The sequence below is a fragment of the Eriocheir sinensis genome, chromosome 44 (genome assembly GCF_024679095.1).
Source record: "Eriocheir sinensis breed Jianghai 21 chromosome 44, ASM2467909v1, whole genome shotgun sequence".
NCBI lineage: Eukaryota > Metazoa > Arthropoda > Malacostraca > Decapoda > Varunidae > Eriocheir > Eriocheir sinensis.
The window spans coordinates 12,093,398-12,110,026 of record NC_066552.1 but is presented as its reverse complement, the minus strand read 5'-3'; the positions used below and the strand labels follow the sequence as shown (position 1 = coordinate 12,110,026).

Genomic DNA, 16,629 nt, shown 5'->3' with positions numbered 1-16,629 from the left:
TTCTTTATTGTTCTTACTGTTCGTCATCATCATCACCATCGCCATCATATTTTCCTTTCCCTCCTCCTCCTCCTCCTTCCTCCTCCTCCTTCCTCTTCCTTCCTCCTCCTCCTCCTCCTCCTCCTCCTCCTTGCCGTCGTTCTCATACTCACCAAAACAAACAATGAGATTCTTGCAAGTTATCAAATATATTTTTTTTTCTTTTCTTTTTTGTGTGTTAATTCTGACATGCTAAACACAGAGAGAGAGAGAGAGAGAGAGAGAGAGAGAGAGAGAGAGAGGATGAAGTGAAGGAAATGAAGGAAGTAAGCTGAACAGACTGACTCACTTCCTCTCTCTCTCTCTCTCTCTCTCTCTCTCTCTCTCTCTCTCTCACTCACTCACACTCTCTCTCTTCACCTTTTCAAAATGGAGTATAGAGTGAAGGAGGAAGAGAATACAAAGGAGAGAGAGAGAGAGAGAGAGAGAGAGAGAGAGAGTCATTACTTAATCTGCGGGGCATTTACCCTCTCCTTCTCTCCCCTCCCCCCCCCTTTTCTCTCCCTCCCGTCGACCTCCTCTCCCCGCCACCCTTTTCCGCGCCCGCCCCTCTCTCCCCTCTCCGTCCTCTCGTCCTCCCCCCTCTCCCTCCTCCTCCTCCTCTCCCCCCTTTTTCTCTCCCTCTTCCCTTCCTCCCTTTTCTCCAGTCTCTTCCTCTCCCCTCTCCCTCCTTTTCTTCCTCTCCCCTTCCTCCTTTCTCTCCATTATCTCTTCCTCTTCCCTCTCCCTCCTTTTCCTCCTCTCCCTTTCCTCCCTTCTCTCCATTCTCTCTTCCTCTCCCCTCTCCCTCCTTTTCTTCCTCTCCCCTTCCTTCCTTTTCTCTTCAACCCCTCTTCCTCTCCCTCCGCTTCCTCCTCTCCCCCTTTCTCCTTCTCTCCCTCTTCCTCCCCCCCCTTTTTATCTCCATCCCCTCCTCCTCTACCCACTCCCCTTCCTCCCATTTCTTTCTCCATTCCCTCCTTTCCTCTCCATCCCTCCTCTTGCCCTCCCTCCCCTTTTTCTTTTCTCTCCTCTTTCCCTCCCTTCTCTCCTCTCCCACCTTTCTCTCTCCCTCCCCTCCTCCTCTTCCTCCCCTCCCTACCACTGTTACCTTACCCTCATTAAAGCTATTTCACTTTTTTTCTTTTCTTTCTTTTTTTCGACCTTGCAAGGAAAAAGGAAAGGGAAAGGAAACAGGCCGTGACGTGACCTTGCCAGAGAGAGAGAGAGAGAGAGAGAGAGAGAGAGAGAGAGGGGGGGGGAGGGGGGGGGAGCTTGTATAATGTTCAGAAAAATAAGTGATGAAAATGGAAATAATTATAATGTCTAATTGCTAAGTGGACTATTATATGTCATCACAGAATCATCACCACCACCACCACCACCACCATCACCACCTTCTCTTCCTCTATACAATCTCCCAATATCACCACCACCAACACCATCTCTTCCCTCAATACAATCTCCCAATATCACCACCACCAACACCATCTCTTCCCTCAATACAATCTCCCAATATCACCACCACCACCACCACCACCTCCCATTCTTTCTACATGCTCTTCTTCCGTTTGACCATCACCACCATCACCACCACCACCTCTCATCACCACCACCACCTTTCCAGATCCTGTTTTGCACGCTCAACACCCATAAGGTCGACATGGGCAAGCTACTCGGGGGGCAAATCGGCCTTGATGACTTCATATTCGCCCACAGGAAAGGTAAGTGCCAGAGAGAGAGAGAGAGAGAGAGAGAGAGAGAGAGAGAGAGAGGGAAGGAAGGAAGGAAGGGTTGAGTTGGAGGTTGGTTTCTGGTTTTAGTTGCTTTCACACACACACACACACACACACCTGTAGTGACGAATCTTCAAGTCTCAGGTGTTCAGGTTACGTGTTTTGAAACACACTCTCTCTCTCTCTCTCTCTCTCTCTCTCTCTCTCTCTCTCTCTCTCTCTCTCTCTCTCTCTCTCTCTCTCTCTCTCTCTCTTTTTCTTTCTTTATTCTTACATCTTACATAGTGCAATTTAATCTCTCTCTCTCTCTCTCTCTCTCTCTCTCTCTCTCTCTCTCTCTCTCTCTCTCTCTCTCTCTCTCTCTCTCTCTCTCTCTCTCTCACGCGCGCGCGCGTGCCGTGTATCATCTCCATGCATCTTTCTCCATTTGTCTATTTATTTTTTTATATCAGTATTTATCTATCTTTATGTATCTATTTCCTAACTTATAAAACACACACTCACCACACCATCACCTCCACCACCACCATCACCAAACCTCCCTGATCACCACCACTACACGTCTCCCTTAAAACAACCACTTCCTCCCTCATTTCCCCTACACACCACCACCACCACCACACCTCACCACCCCCTTCTCTCATCCTTGTTCCACACCACCACGGCCTCTCCACCTCAGCAGGCTCAGCTCCCCCCTTTCTTCCCTACACCCCCCATCACCACCTCACCCTCTCCCCCTCTTCGCCAGGTCGGCCCAAGGAAGTGGAGATCACCAAAACGGAGGACGCGCTGGGGCTCACCATCACGGACAACGGTGCCGGGTACGCCTTCATCAAGAGGATCAAGGAGGGCTCAGTCATCGATAGGATCAAGCACATAGAGGTGAGGAGGAGCAGCACCCGTATTCTTAACACAAAATTGACAAGGCTTTCGTAGGAGTTGTGGTCATTTCCAGGAGTAGCTTTATGACCCTGCTGGTAATTCGACCCTTCTGTACCGTGAACCTGAAGAAACCCTCATTAGAACCCAACTGCCCCCCTCTTTGACCTTTAGAAATAGCTGATGTTAGAAGTGAAAGTCCCTTATAATACCGACCTTATGAAACGTTTCGGCGCCCAATCTCACGTATTTCACACTATTTTCTGAGGACTTACGAGGCATTTCCAGGGGTACTTTAATGACCCTGGTGGAAGTTTAGCCCTTTCTCTGTACCAAGAACCTAAGAAAGCACTCACGAGAACCAGAGTCGGAATGGGGTGCTTAATTAAGGGGGCCGTGCCATCTAGCGGCTGGAGGGGGCCCGGGCCCACATAAGCTAAAGTTTCTGTCATTATTATATGAATTGGCACACGGGCACATAGGCCAGCCCAACCCTGACGAAAACCTCTAATGATCTTTTTGGCCTTTGGAGTTGATGTGAGGGGTGGAAGCGTCTGAGAATACCGACTCTGGGCTCTTCGTGGACTGTTTGGTGATGCTAGTAACAAGTTTTACACGACTTCTGGATCTTGAACGGGAAAAGCACTCATTAGAACCTGGTTAGTCTTCTCTGTGGCCTTGGGAAGTGGTCGTAGTGGGAGCCCGATGCGATCGTTTCCATCCTTTTTTTTATCACCGATCAACAGATTGTCCATCTTGTTGTTGTTGGTGTTGTTCTCTTCAAGTTGTTTTCCTGGCTTACCCATGCATAGTAGACATGACATTGTACAATAACATTTGTTCGCCCTGATGAACCCTACAACATGGCATTATAAACAAAATCAGCTTTTTTTTTTTTGTCTTGGCCTGAGGCGCTGGTAGGCCTTCATTTTTTTTTTCTTTTTTTTTTTTTTTTACGTCTTTGGCCCATTGCGCCGGTAGGCTTCTTCCCGGTGGATCCTGATGGTCGGCCCAAGGCTTCATCCCGGTGGGGCCTGATGGTCGGCCCAGCCCGTTCTGGCGCAGGCGAGTGTTTATAGTGGCGCCATCTTGCATTGGCTCATGCTGCCCTCCCGGAGCTCATCTTTAATCCTAGAATCTAGAGCCCGGGTTGATAGGTGGTCTTTTGGACAGCATGTGGGTAGTTTTAAGCCACTCGGCGGCGGCTGAAAAATCCCAGCTTGGTGGCACCGGGCGGGGATTGAACTCGCGTCCTCCTGAACGCGGGGCCGTATTAATACTTGTTCTCCTTTTCTTTACTTATTTTTCCTTTACCTTCGTTTTCTTCCTTCTCTCCCTCTTTTTCTTACTCTGTTGCTTTCTTATATATTTTCCCTCTTCCTTTCTTTCTTCCCTCCTTCCCCTCCTCTTTGTTAATCGCCTTTTCTTATTCTGTTGCTTTCTTGTATTGTTTTTCATCCTTTCCTTTCCTTCTTTCTTTCTTCTTTTCCTTTCCTTTCCTTCTTTCTCCTCGTCATTTTCCTTACTCCTCTGCTTTCTCGTGACACTTTCCTTCCTTTTCATCCCCTTTTTCTCCTTTTATTTACTTATTTTTTTCCTCTACCTTCGTTTTCTTCTTTCTCTCCCTCTTTTTCCTTACTTATTTTCCTTACTGTTGCGTTCTTGTCCAGGTTTTTCCTTCCTTCTTTTCCTTTTTTTCTTTGGTTTGCTTCCTTGCCTCCTTCTTTCTTTCTTTTTTTTCTTCTCTCTCTCTCTCTCTCTCTCTCTCTCTCTCTCTCTCTCTCTCTCTCTCTCTCTCTCTCTCTCTCTCTCTCTCTCTCTCTCTCTCTCTCTCTCTCTCTCTCTCTCTCTCTCTCTCTCTCTCTCTCTCTCTCTCCCAATTACCCCTCCTCCTCCTCCTCCTCCTCCTTTCCTCCCCTCTCTGTGGTTATTAAGGCTTTCACTAACATATGTTGTCTGTCTGTCTGTCTGTCTCTGTCTGTTTGTCTTTCCTTTCTCCCTCCTCTTTCCATCTAGCCCTGACCTTGTATCTCTCTCTCTCTCTCTGTCTCTCTCTCTGTCTCTCTCTCTCTCTCTCTCTCTCTCTCTCTCTCTCTCTTTTACATGGATGTCATGCCTTCCTTTAAACGATATTAGGTTTCTCCACACACACACACACACACGCACACACACACACACACACACACACACACACACACACACACACACACACACAGAGAGAGAGAGAGAGAGAGAGAGCGCTTCTGGTTGGCCCTAAAGGTGTAGTGCAATCAGGAAGATGAGGAGGAGGAGGAGAGGTTTACTTCCTCCTCCTCCTTCATCTATTTCCCTTTGTCGTGTGTCCCATCTGCTTCATGCTACTACTACTACTACCACTACCACTACTACCACTACTACTACCACTACTGCTGCTGATACTGCAATTACTACTATTACTACTACTACTGCTACTACCACTACCATTACTACTACTACTACTACTACTACCAACCTTCTTAAAATTTAATCCCACTTCTGTGTTTTGTTCAGTCAGAATGACTTGCCCATCTTCTCAAACGTTTTGGGTCTGACACACCCACATATGATCAGGCTTTGGTAGAGGCTGTGTTAGTATTGCCATGGGTAGTCTTCTGAGCCTATATAGTGACAGTTTGACAAGGCTTCTGCACCATGAACGCGGAAAAAACTCATGCGAACCTGACTAGTCTCCTTCGTGGCCTTTGGAAATAGTTGTGGGTGTTGAAAGTGTCTGAGAATATGGACCGAGTTTGCATCTTGACCAGACTTGATAGGAACAAAAAAGTTGATCTGTCACAACCGGCTGTTTTTTATTTTTTTATTTTTTATTTATTTATTTATTTTTTTTTTTTTTATCCATCATATTTTGTGTGATGATGGCACTGTCCCTCACACCCACCCACCCACCCACCCACCCACACACACATAAGAAAAAAAACTCACATTCTTGGTTGGTGATGACAGATAGGTGTGTTGATGGTGTTCATTGGTCTTGGTGTTGAGAAATGTCATGTGGTGAGGGGAAAACTGATGTATTTGTGATGTGGTGATGATGTGGGTAGGTATTGGTGATGAGAGGGTGGTGAGAATGGTGTGTAAGTTGTGGTGGTGATGATGCTGGTAGGTATTGGTGATGATCTGTTATGGTGGTGTATATTTTGTGGTGGTGATGACTGGTGGTGGTGATGATGCTGGTAGATATTGGTGGTGAGAGTCGTGTATAGGTGGTGGTGGTGGTGGTGGTGATGATGCTGGTAGATATTGGTGGTGAGAGTCGTGTATAGGTTGTGGTGGTGGTGGTGACTGGTGGTGATGATTCTGGTAGATATTGGTGGTGAGAGTCGTGTATAGGTTGTGGTGGTGGTGGTGGTGATGATGCTGGTAGATATTGGTGGTGAGAGTCATGTATAGGTTGTGGTGGTGGTGGTGGTGGTGATGATGCTGGTAGATATTGGTGGTGAGAGTCGTGTATAGGTTGTGGTGGTGGTGGTGGTGGTGGTGATGATGCTGGTAGATATTGGTGGTGAGAGTCATGTATAGGTTGTGGTGGTGGTGGTGGTGGTGGTGATGATGCTGGTAGATATTGGTGGTGAGAGTCATGTATTGGTTGTGGTGGTGGTGGTGGTGGTGGTGATGATGCTGGTAGATATTGGTGGTGAGAGTCATGTATAGGTTGTGATGGTGGTGGTGGTGATCTGTTATGGTGATGAGAGTGGTGTATAGGCTTTTATGGTGATGACTGGTGGCTGTGGTGGTGATAGATAAGTGTGGTGATGTTAGGTATTGATGAAAGATATGATACGGTGGTGAAAGTGGTGTATAGGCTGTGGTGGTGGTGGTGGTGGTGGTCGTGACAGTTCTCCCTTACCACCAGATGAATCTTTGCTGACTAATTAGAGAAAGTTTAAGCTTAATGGAGCTCTCTCTCTCTCTCTCTCTCTCTCTCTCTCTCTCTCTCTCTCTCTCTCTCTCTCTCTCTTTTCTGATATGGAGAGGGTTTGCTTTATATACAACCCATCTTATAGCCCTACCTTTTTTATTTCCCATTTCTATGCACACACACACACACCCTCACATCATTCCACACCAACCTGAACTTACCCAAGCCAAGGAGAGGATGTGGAGGAGTCATTGAAAAAAAGAGACAAGCAAGGCAAAAAGAGATACCTAGAGGAACCAGCAGCAGCAGTATAGGGCCTAGGATTAAAAGATATAGGTAACCTTAGTTATGTATTTTAGATTTAATGATTAGTGAATTGTTCCCCTTTTGTGTATATTCTATTTTCTGTACATTTTTAAACACATAGGTATATGGTATTTGTGGTTAATATTGTAACTTTCATAATACTGTACTGGGACCTGCTGGCTACTCTGTTTAGTCTACTGTCTTGGCTGAAAACCCCACTGGAAATAAGTTGGACAACTGTAGTGTGTTATCCTTGTAAGAGTCAGCATATAGTCACTGTGCTGTCTTAGCAGTCACAAAATGTTACCACTTACTAAATAGAATCAATCAATCAATCAATCAGAAGAATGATAAACTGAGAGGTGTACTCATCATTATGCACACTTTAAAAGACTTTCCCCTGCAGGTAGGCGACCACATAGAGAAGATTGACGGCAAGCCACTGGTGGGCCACAGACACTACGAGGTGGCCAAGATGCTCAAGGAGATACCCAGAGGAACCACCTTTGTCATGCGCCTCGTCGAACCCCTCAAGGCCGGCTTTGGTGAGTGGGGGAAGGAGGGAATGGAGATAGAAGAGGGAACAGAAAAGAAGAAGCAGAGAAAGTGGAGAAGGGAGAGGAAAGCAGTAACATAGAAAGGGGAAAAGAGAAGAGGGAATAGGAAAGGAGAAGCTAAGATAAGAGAAAAAGGAGGAAAGGAGAGGTGAAAGAGTGAGAATGGGAGGGCATAGGAAAAGGAAGAAAGAATGGAAAGAGTAAGGAATGGAACAGGCCCGGATTAACCTTGCATTGGGCCCTACGCCACCCACAGTTGTGTAAGCCTTCTGGCCTTTCGCAAGCTCATTATGTTCTTGTTTTACAACATCCACATCACCACTGCTAACACTGCTCTGGCCCATTGCAGCAAACATTGGGCCACGGTCAGACCCCAGGGCGTCGGGCAAGAAGGGTTATGGCAGCGGCAAGCAGACACTCCGCTTCAAGGCCAACGGGCAGGCGGAAGTGGAGGATGCGGTAAGTACAGACACACATATCCACAAACTTGAATGATACAACTCAAAAAAAGACAAGTACAGTCATGCCCTGCTTTACATCATTTTGACTTTCGTCATATTCAACTGTATGCCACTTTTCTAGAGGAATTTTTACTCAGTGAATGCCTCTATGCCGGACTTTAAATCACTCAGCAATGTAGCCTATGCCAGATGACCAAGACCAAGCCTTGGTTAGAAGCAGCACCATATTGTAATGTATATACCATACAGTATAATGACTACACATATACCAACCCTTAATGAATTATATTCTTTTGCATGTAGTTTACGCTAGTTGTCAAGTGTTTGTCATCATACAGTACTCGAAGGAGACCGGTCTCCTGAGCTTCATTGACAAGCAGTGCTGTTGTCAGTGTTTGTCAGTGTTTGCTTGCCGGCTAGTTTTATGGTGTTGTACGGCTGGTTCTACTCTGTTTTTAGTCATTTTAAGGCATTATGTTTAGTTTCTGTAAAAAAATAGGCTATGTCACAACTCTGGAACAAATTAGTGCTGTCAGGCAGGGTGTGACTGTATTCCACTGAGTTTTGGTGTTTCTGATTTTCTTTCCTTCCTATATAATTATGTGACTTGCCTGCCCTCTCACTCCCCTCATCTTCCTCCCCCCAGCCGGATGACCTGAGCACCTACGCGACGGAGAAGATCAACGCGCTCCTCGAGAACTTCATGGGCATCAACGACAATGATCTGGGTGAGCCACGGCAGTGTTCTCCTTTTCCTTCCAGGGATAGTTTGACGTCCACACACAAACAGGCTTGAAGAAAAAGGAAAAAAGAAAGAAATGGTCAATGGCTCCTTCAGTTGACAGGATAGAATGAGAGGATAAAAGAATGAGTTGAAAAAAAAGGAAGAAAGAAAGAAATGGTCAATGGCTCCTTCACTAGACAGGATAGAATGAGAGGATAAAAGAATGAGTTAAAAAAAAAGGAAGAAAGAAAGAAATGGTCAATGGCTCCTTCAGTTGACAGGATAGAATGAGAGGATAAGAAAATGAGTTAACTAGTTCCTTGGTTCTTGCTATGCTCCAGAGATGGTTTGACAAACTCACAAAAACAGGACATGAAAAAAAATCCTGGGAAGTAAGAAAGAAATGCTCAGTGGTTGCTTCTGTTCATGGGATAGCATAAGAGAGAATAAGAGATTGAGTTTGCTAGTGCCATGGTTCTTGTTATGCTCTAGAGATAGTTTAACAGTCACATACAGACAAGCTTGAAAAAACAACAAAAGGAAGAAAGAAATGCTCAATGGCTGCCTCTGTAGATGGGAGAGAATAAGAGAGAATACTAGAACAAGTAAACTAGTGCTTTAGTTCTTGTTATTTCTCATTCTTTTTTCTTTTTTCTTCTCAAGTTTTTCTGATCCTAGTAAGTGTGGCTTTAGTAATCTATTCTTTCTTCCTTTCTGTTTTATTTCTCGCCTGTCCCTATCTATAATCAAACCCATTCAAATAGTCTGTGTGGATGTTCGATTTCTGGGTCCTTTCCTCCCCTCTGCTCTGCCACACAGTCCCAACACCTATCCCTTCCTCTTATATGTTACCTGTAGCTAACATATGAGAGGGAAAAATAAGCGTTGGGACTGTGTGGCAGAGCAGACGGGAGGAAAGGACCCGTGGAATCGAACACCCAGACGGACTATTTGAACTGATTTGACTAAAGTGAGGCTATTCTGGCCCCACCCATGACTCCACTTCTCAGATTCTTATGTTTCTTCTACACCAAAGGAAGCAGCTGAAGGGCAAAAACAAAACAAGAAAGCCTGATCAGCACTGGTCCTATGAAAGAGAATAGAACAAAATGGCTAGTGGAAAGGTCAACTCTTGCTCACTAATTTAAGCAGGAAGGGGAGGAGATGGGTTGGGGGTTCTAGGGAGGTTAGAGGATAGGATTAACATGCTTCCTCCACAGTCCTTCTCCCTAATCCTATTGTTACCTTTTATTTCCCTTTCTTTTGTTTTAATTATCTCTTGTAGCATATTCTTTATAGTTGTGGACCCACTCATGACTTAATTTCTTGTATACTAATTAAGAGGGGAGGGGAGGAGAGGGGTTGGGTATTCTAGGAAGGTTAGAGAAGGAGAGGTCTAACATGTGTTCTCCTCACAGCCGTCCAGATCTGGGAGTTGGGACAGACAAAGCAGAACACGATGGAGTTTGCCGAGGCCGTTGACGATTCCGACCTGGAGGCATTTGGATTCACCGACGACTTCATCTTTGAGCTCTGGGGGGCCATCACCGACGCCAAGGCTGGCAGGCTGAAGAAGTAAGGGTGGCAGCAGCAGCAGCAGAAAAAAGGGTAGACTTCTGGAAAGTTTATTGAGCCAAGAAGTAAGAGTAGGAGCTGGAAATGAGTGAGAAGCTTAAGGGATGTAAAGTGCTCATGGTAAGGGAAATGAAGACGTTGAACTAGTGCTGAAAATATAAGAACATGTACTGGAAGAGGAACAGAAGTTGAAGGCTTGAGAAGTTTTAATTTTAAGGCAGGGAAATGATAATCTAATGAAGGAGATTTAGAAATAACAAAAGGCAGCTTCAGGAAGAGGAGAGAGTAGATGGCGTGAAGAAAATTGCAAGAGGAAAGCAGGATCACTTAGATTAAGACAGGAGGCAAAGAACTCTGGGATGAAACTTGAATATACTACATGAAAAGGCTGCTAAAGGTAGGAAGTAGGTGTGAATGCTAAACAGGAGAGGCAGACTGAAAATAAGAAGCCATCTCAATAAAAAAATCTTCTTTCTCTGTACATCCATTCCCTTTTTATTTACCATCTGAAGTAAATATAAGGAGAAACATCCTGACAAATGTATATATGAAAAGGGGAAAGCCTGCGACCCCATCCTGCCTCTGTGGGTAACGTTGCCCTTGGTTGTGATAATGGCGAACAGGCAGAAGAATAGTGCCAGATTTTTTAAGCATCGTACTAGTATTTATTAATTGTGATGCGGCTAGTCTGGCTTTTTAGCCCCCTACAAAAAGACATCATCATTCATCAAGCTACAGGAATTAAACAAAAAGTGGCTGCTGCAATTCAATGAAGAAAAATGTAAAGTCAGCACCTCGGGAGGGGGACATCCAGCATACCAATACCACATGGGAAACACTCCACTATCCACCACAGAGGCAGAGAAAGACCTGGGAGTATATGTTACCAGGCTACCAGATAAAGCTAAATCCGTGCCAATCACAGCGGACGGGTTACTGCCAATTTTTGGATGGAGTTAGCTGGAAGTGTTGGATTTTCACAGAGTTAAGTTGGCATGTTACAAACTCGTTCATAAAAAAGTGATATAAAAGATTAACAAAACCAACTCACCATGCCTTGAGAAACTGGTCAAAAAGGACATAGCAGTCACAATATTGTTGATGAAGACTTATACGACGCTTTAAAAATCAGGCATAAGTCCAGTAGCTTAGCGTAAGGGTAAATAAGGGCCTGGAAAGTAAGGGTAACTGTTCTATGGCATATACTACAACTCCTAATCAAGGGTATGGCTTAGAAATGCTCTCATGAGTCATCAAAGAAAACGAATTAACTGAATCACTAACTTAAGGTAGAGTAAGAAGTATAGACTGCAGGATGGATGTCAGGAGGTACAGAGAAGGATGAGGTAAAGAAAATTGGAAAATAATGAAGGAAAGCAGATAATTAACAGCCTTAGCCTTCCTTATATTCCTTCAGGCAGCAATTGTGTTATTACTCTTTATTTAATTTTTCCTTTTTTCATTGACCAAGTATACACATGTATTTCTTTCCGTGAGGTTTGTAAATGTCGAAAATATATCGTATGAGTAATCACTACAAAAAGAAAAATCTGCAAGAACTGTCATTTAGCGGTTCCTTCTAATTATACGCATGTCTTTTTTTTTTTTAAGTATAGTATTGTGATGTTTCCAAAGAGGATTGCCAGGAAGGGCCGGTGATGTGTTGATTTAGCCGATGTTTAACCTGAAAATGTGAGATAATTGTGAACACAGATACAAGTTATTTTGTTTCTGAAATTGTGAAAAATTCTGAGATGTGACAAAAAAATAGAAATCTTACAGAAACACATTTTTATTTTAACCAGACAATCACCTGAGACATTAAGGAAAATTTAGACTCCTCCAGGAATGATTCTTTAAACTAATAAGTGTCTTGAAAGAAAAAAAAAGATTGAAGACACATGCAGTTTTACAGAAAGACTTTATTTTTAACCAGACAGTCACTTGAGATGGTAAGGAAAATTTAAACTCCTCTAAACTAATAAGTGTCTTGAAAGAAAAAAAAAAAGATTGAAGCCACATGCAGTTTTACAGAAAGACATTTTTATTTTTAACCAGACAGTTGCTTGAGATGTTAAGGAAAATTTAGACTCCTTCAGGAATGGTTCTCTAAATTATTGTGTCATGAAAGGAAAGAAAGTGGATTGAGGCAATGTGCAGGTTTCAATGAATCTGATAGTAGTAATAATGAAGTTAATTACTAGAACATCTTTCGCCTGTACCTGCTTTCACCGGAATAATTGACTCTGAATGGCTATGAAAGCTGACAAATATTTCCACATAAATGGTTAGGACTTAATAAACTGCTTTACACAACAAACAAACAAAACAAACACAATTATCCCCAAAATGATCTCAAAGGCCAGATGATATTGTTTTTTCATCCTTTTGTCAGCCAAGAAAGTAGAACTCCCAGCCCAGCACTCGGAGCATAAGTGGCAAGTGGCAGCAAATGTCTTAGAAAAAGCAATGTACATAAGGCCCATATTCTCAAACCTCTCAGGGCTTACACACCCACATTAGGTAAGGCTGTCATAGAGGTTGTGGGTATAGCCATGGTAGGAAGGTTTATGAGCCTCTTTTTGACAAGGCTTCTGCACCATAGATGTGAGAAACTCTCCTGAGAACCAAACTTATCTCCTGTGCGGCCTTTGGAAATATTTGTTGTGAGAGCTGAAAGCATCTGAGAATATGGGCCTAATATTACAATGAAGCTCCACTCTGCTGAAGTGTCTTGGTATACATGTACTGGTGAGCTAAGGACTATTTAGAACGTTTCTTTTGGGTTTCCTAAGAACTAATAGTAAAGCCTTTTTCTTAGCCAACTTAAGACCAGAAGAGCAGTATTTTTTTTTTTTATGATACATTGTGGAAATATTACGGGATAGTGGTTATGATTCAGACACTAGGATGGTTTGAACTTTACATATATTGAGAAACATATTGGACTGAGTTCACTGAGATCTTGTCTGACTGTGCAAAACCTTGTTGACATGGACCATGCAGGACAACTATGCCACCAGAGCTGTACCTTTCAAAACAGGTCAGATTTTATGTTTTTTGAACCTGTAATATTTTTAGGGTGTATCTCAAGCCATCACTTCTTGAACATGGCAAGTAATGGACTGTGCATTATTATCGTAAGGCAACGATGCATGGCGAAGGTATTGCCGTAAAACGTGAATAGCTAGCCCTTGTGCTGGAAGTGGAGTGTGACCAGCAATTTATTTTTTATAGAGTCGTGATGATTTGGGCCGCCAGTTTTTGATGACTTTAATCATTATAAATAACATTTGTTTTGCAATAATTATGAGGAGGTTAATTTGATTGATATATATTCAGATATTGTGCATGTGAGAGAAAGAGGAAGTCATTGTTCCATTATTCTGGAGATATTTATTCTAGTTTTACTTTATTATTTTTCTACAAATATTCAGTGGATGTTTTTGTACTTAACCCAGTAGCTGCGGGGATCATGTTTCTTAAAGGCTCCTCTAAGCGAATTAATGAAAAAAATCATCACTCACACAAACCATTTCATGATATACATCAACGCATTTGTGATCAGTTTATGCATCATCTATTTTGGGGGGTTTATATCATGGCAAAAATTTACCCTGTCGCTGGTACACGGTAAAGCCACAAATTTGACCCATCACTGGTACACGGTAAAGCCACAAATTTGGCCCGTCGCTGCTACCGGGTTAAACAAATGTTTAAGACTTGATAATTTCTTATTAGCTGATTCAACTTGTCATGTTGATTATGCCGAGTAACACGAGTGTCTGTACCATCACACCTTTCTGACCAAACCATCACCACAGGTAAGGATGGTTCAGATGATTTAAAAACTAGTGTTATATCATCTATTGCTGAAAACTTAATACAATTATGGGTGTGATAGAGACAAATGATGAAGGAACATTTTGAGATCAACAAAATTACACTGCTACTTCAACTGTTTTTTCCAAAAATGTTTCTTAAAAAAGTAGCTGCATCATCACTGCTGTCCCCTATATATGAAGTAAGAACATTTATTGTTTCTTTCATTGTTCATTCATTGTTCCTTTCTACCTAACCGACTAGGACCATTTAGAACTATACTTTGCTCCTAATTACCATAATTGTGGCCATCTACATCATGCTATATCCCAAGAAGGACCAACCCACCAGTGTCTTGTAAATAAGGATTTGAAGAGTATATAGAGATGATGTCTTTCATATTAGAACAGTGAACACCTTTGTAGCAAGCACCACTAAGAAGAACTCTATACTTATATAGTGTTACTTTAGAAGTTTTTTTTTTTAAGAATTAATTGCAAACATTTTTATTCATATCAGAATAAATGCAACAGTGTCAGTCTTTGTAGCAGCACCACTAAATGGAGTTATTTATACTAGTGTTATGTAGTTCATGTTTTTTTGCCAGTAGGGGTCATCGCAACCTTTTTCCATATCAGAACCATCGCAGCAGTGCAAAGCTTCAAATCAAGCACCACTAACAGGAGTTCTCTGTACTGTTAAAGTTAGTTCAGAATTGATTTTTGTCAGTAGGGATCATAGCAAACTTTTTTTCATATCAGAATAATTCCAGCTGTTAATTTTCATATCAAGCACCACTGACAAAAGTTCTCTATATTAGTGTTAGTTCAGAAGTTTTTTTCTAATAGGGATGATTATCTTAGTCTTTTTCATACTATAACCATTGCAACAATACAAGTCTTCATATCAAGCACCACAAAGAAGAGTTCTCTATATCAGTGTTAGTTCAGCAGTGTAAATATGGATGACTGCAAGCTTTTTCCATATCAGAGCCATCGCAACAGTGTCCTGGCAGTATAGGTGTGTGAAGGAGGAACTGTAATGCACATATCTACTGAAAAGTCAAGCTGATGTAAAGGATGCCAGTGCCATTAGACCATCAAGCAGACCAAAGGAGACCTGGAGGAGGGAGTGAGGACCCACAGCCATGGAAAAGGAGAGCTTGGAATAGGAATAGCCCCAACACTGATGCCATGTTGTTACCAAAAGAGACACTCAAAACTCAAATTGATGCTGATATTCATTTATTTATTTATTTATTTATTATTATTATTATTATTATTATTTTTTTTTTTTTTTTTTTATTTATTTTTTTTTTTTTGTGTGTGTGTGTGTGTGCTCAAGGTACTTCTTCGAGATCCTGACCATACCTAGAGCACAAAAACAGCATCATTGTATCAGCATCTATTTGAGTTTCACGCCACTCATTTGGGGATATCCAGCCTGTGAGGAAATCGGCTAAACTCTCCTATTCGGTAGCTCGGGGGGACAACAAAAAAGCCCACCAGGCATTGCTCCAATAAAAAAGATAAGAATGAGTGGCCAGAGGAGAGGTCAGTTTTGGAAGAAGAGGTGTCTTGATACTCCTCTTGAGAGCCTTCATGTCACATGCAGGAGGAAATACAGACGGAAAAGAAGATGACCACCAGAGGAGGAAGTGTGTGAAGGATGACCTAGGAAGCTGCATTCATTGTTAACCCCTTGACTGCAGATTTCCTACAAGAAGACATCAAGCTACATGAATGGAACAAGAAGTGGCTGCTACAATTCATTGAAGAAAAATGTAAAGTCATGCACCTTGGGAGGGGATATCCAGTATACCAATACCACATGGGAAACACTCCACTATCCACCACACAGGCAGAGAAAGACCTGGGACTATATGTTACCAGGATACCAGTGAAAGCCAAATCCATGCCAATCGCAGCAGATGGGTTAATGAAAAGGAAGGACTTGATGGAGACAATTGAAGAACTGACATTGATCGTCTAACCCCATGTTATTATTACTGAACAGAACTGAATTTTTAACTAAACAGGAACAGAAATTATTAAAATGGATAATGGTGATGATGATCTGGCAAAACTGAAATCCTTAAAAAAGAAATTATGTTTTTAAAGGAAACACTTATGAACACAAACACCAAAATGAATAAAATGAAAATGATAAAGCCCATTATATATTACAGACAAGACAAAAAGGGTATATTTGATAAGGCAATGGATGTTGTATTATAGTCACAGAAAGGAAGAATATTGTCTCAAGAAATGTGTAAAATGATACTTCTTGAAGGAAAATGTGCAGATGTTACTGTGGGGGAAAAGAAGATTAGGGAACAGACATAAAAGAACAAACATACTGAAGAAAATGTATCTTTATTACTACAGAGAATAGTGATAGAAGAAATAAAAAAAAAAATACATAACGAGGGAATATGCCCAGATGTCGTCATGGAGGAAAAGAAGATAAGACTGATAAGGAAACAGACAAGGAAAGAGACATCCACCAAAAAAAAATGCATGCTGTTATAAGATAAAATGAGAAAACATGATACAGAAATACACAAGGATGGAGGAAAGAGGACAGACAGACATTAATAAGGAAACAGATAAGAAAAAAAATCAACCTATTATAACAACAACAACAAAGAAAC

At 42.3% G+C, this 16,629-nt stretch overlaps 1 protein-coding gene across 1 annotated transcript in view; it reads left to right on the top strand.

Moving 5' to 3' along the window:
• Positions 1-11,939, top strand: part of LOC126980503 (PDZ domain-containing protein GIPC1-like) — a 22,456-nt gene extending 10,517 nt beyond the window's left edge. The window contains exons 2-7 of the mRNA XM_050830467.1: positions 1,646-1,742; positions 2,503-2,636; positions 7,244-7,382; positions 7,744-7,853; positions 8,502-8,583; positions 9,998-11,939. Of these exons, the coding sequence (XP_050686424.1) occupies positions 1,646-1,742; positions 2,503-2,636; positions 7,244-7,382; positions 7,744-7,853; positions 8,502-8,583; positions 9,998-10,158 (723 nt within the window). The 3' untranslated portion in view covers positions 10,159-11,939. The remainder of the gene's footprint in view (positions 1-1,645; positions 1,743-2,502; positions 2,637-7,243; positions 7,383-7,743; positions 7,854-8,501; positions 8,584-9,997) is intronic.
• The last annotated feature ends 4,690 nt before the right edge of the window (positions 11,940-16,629 follow it).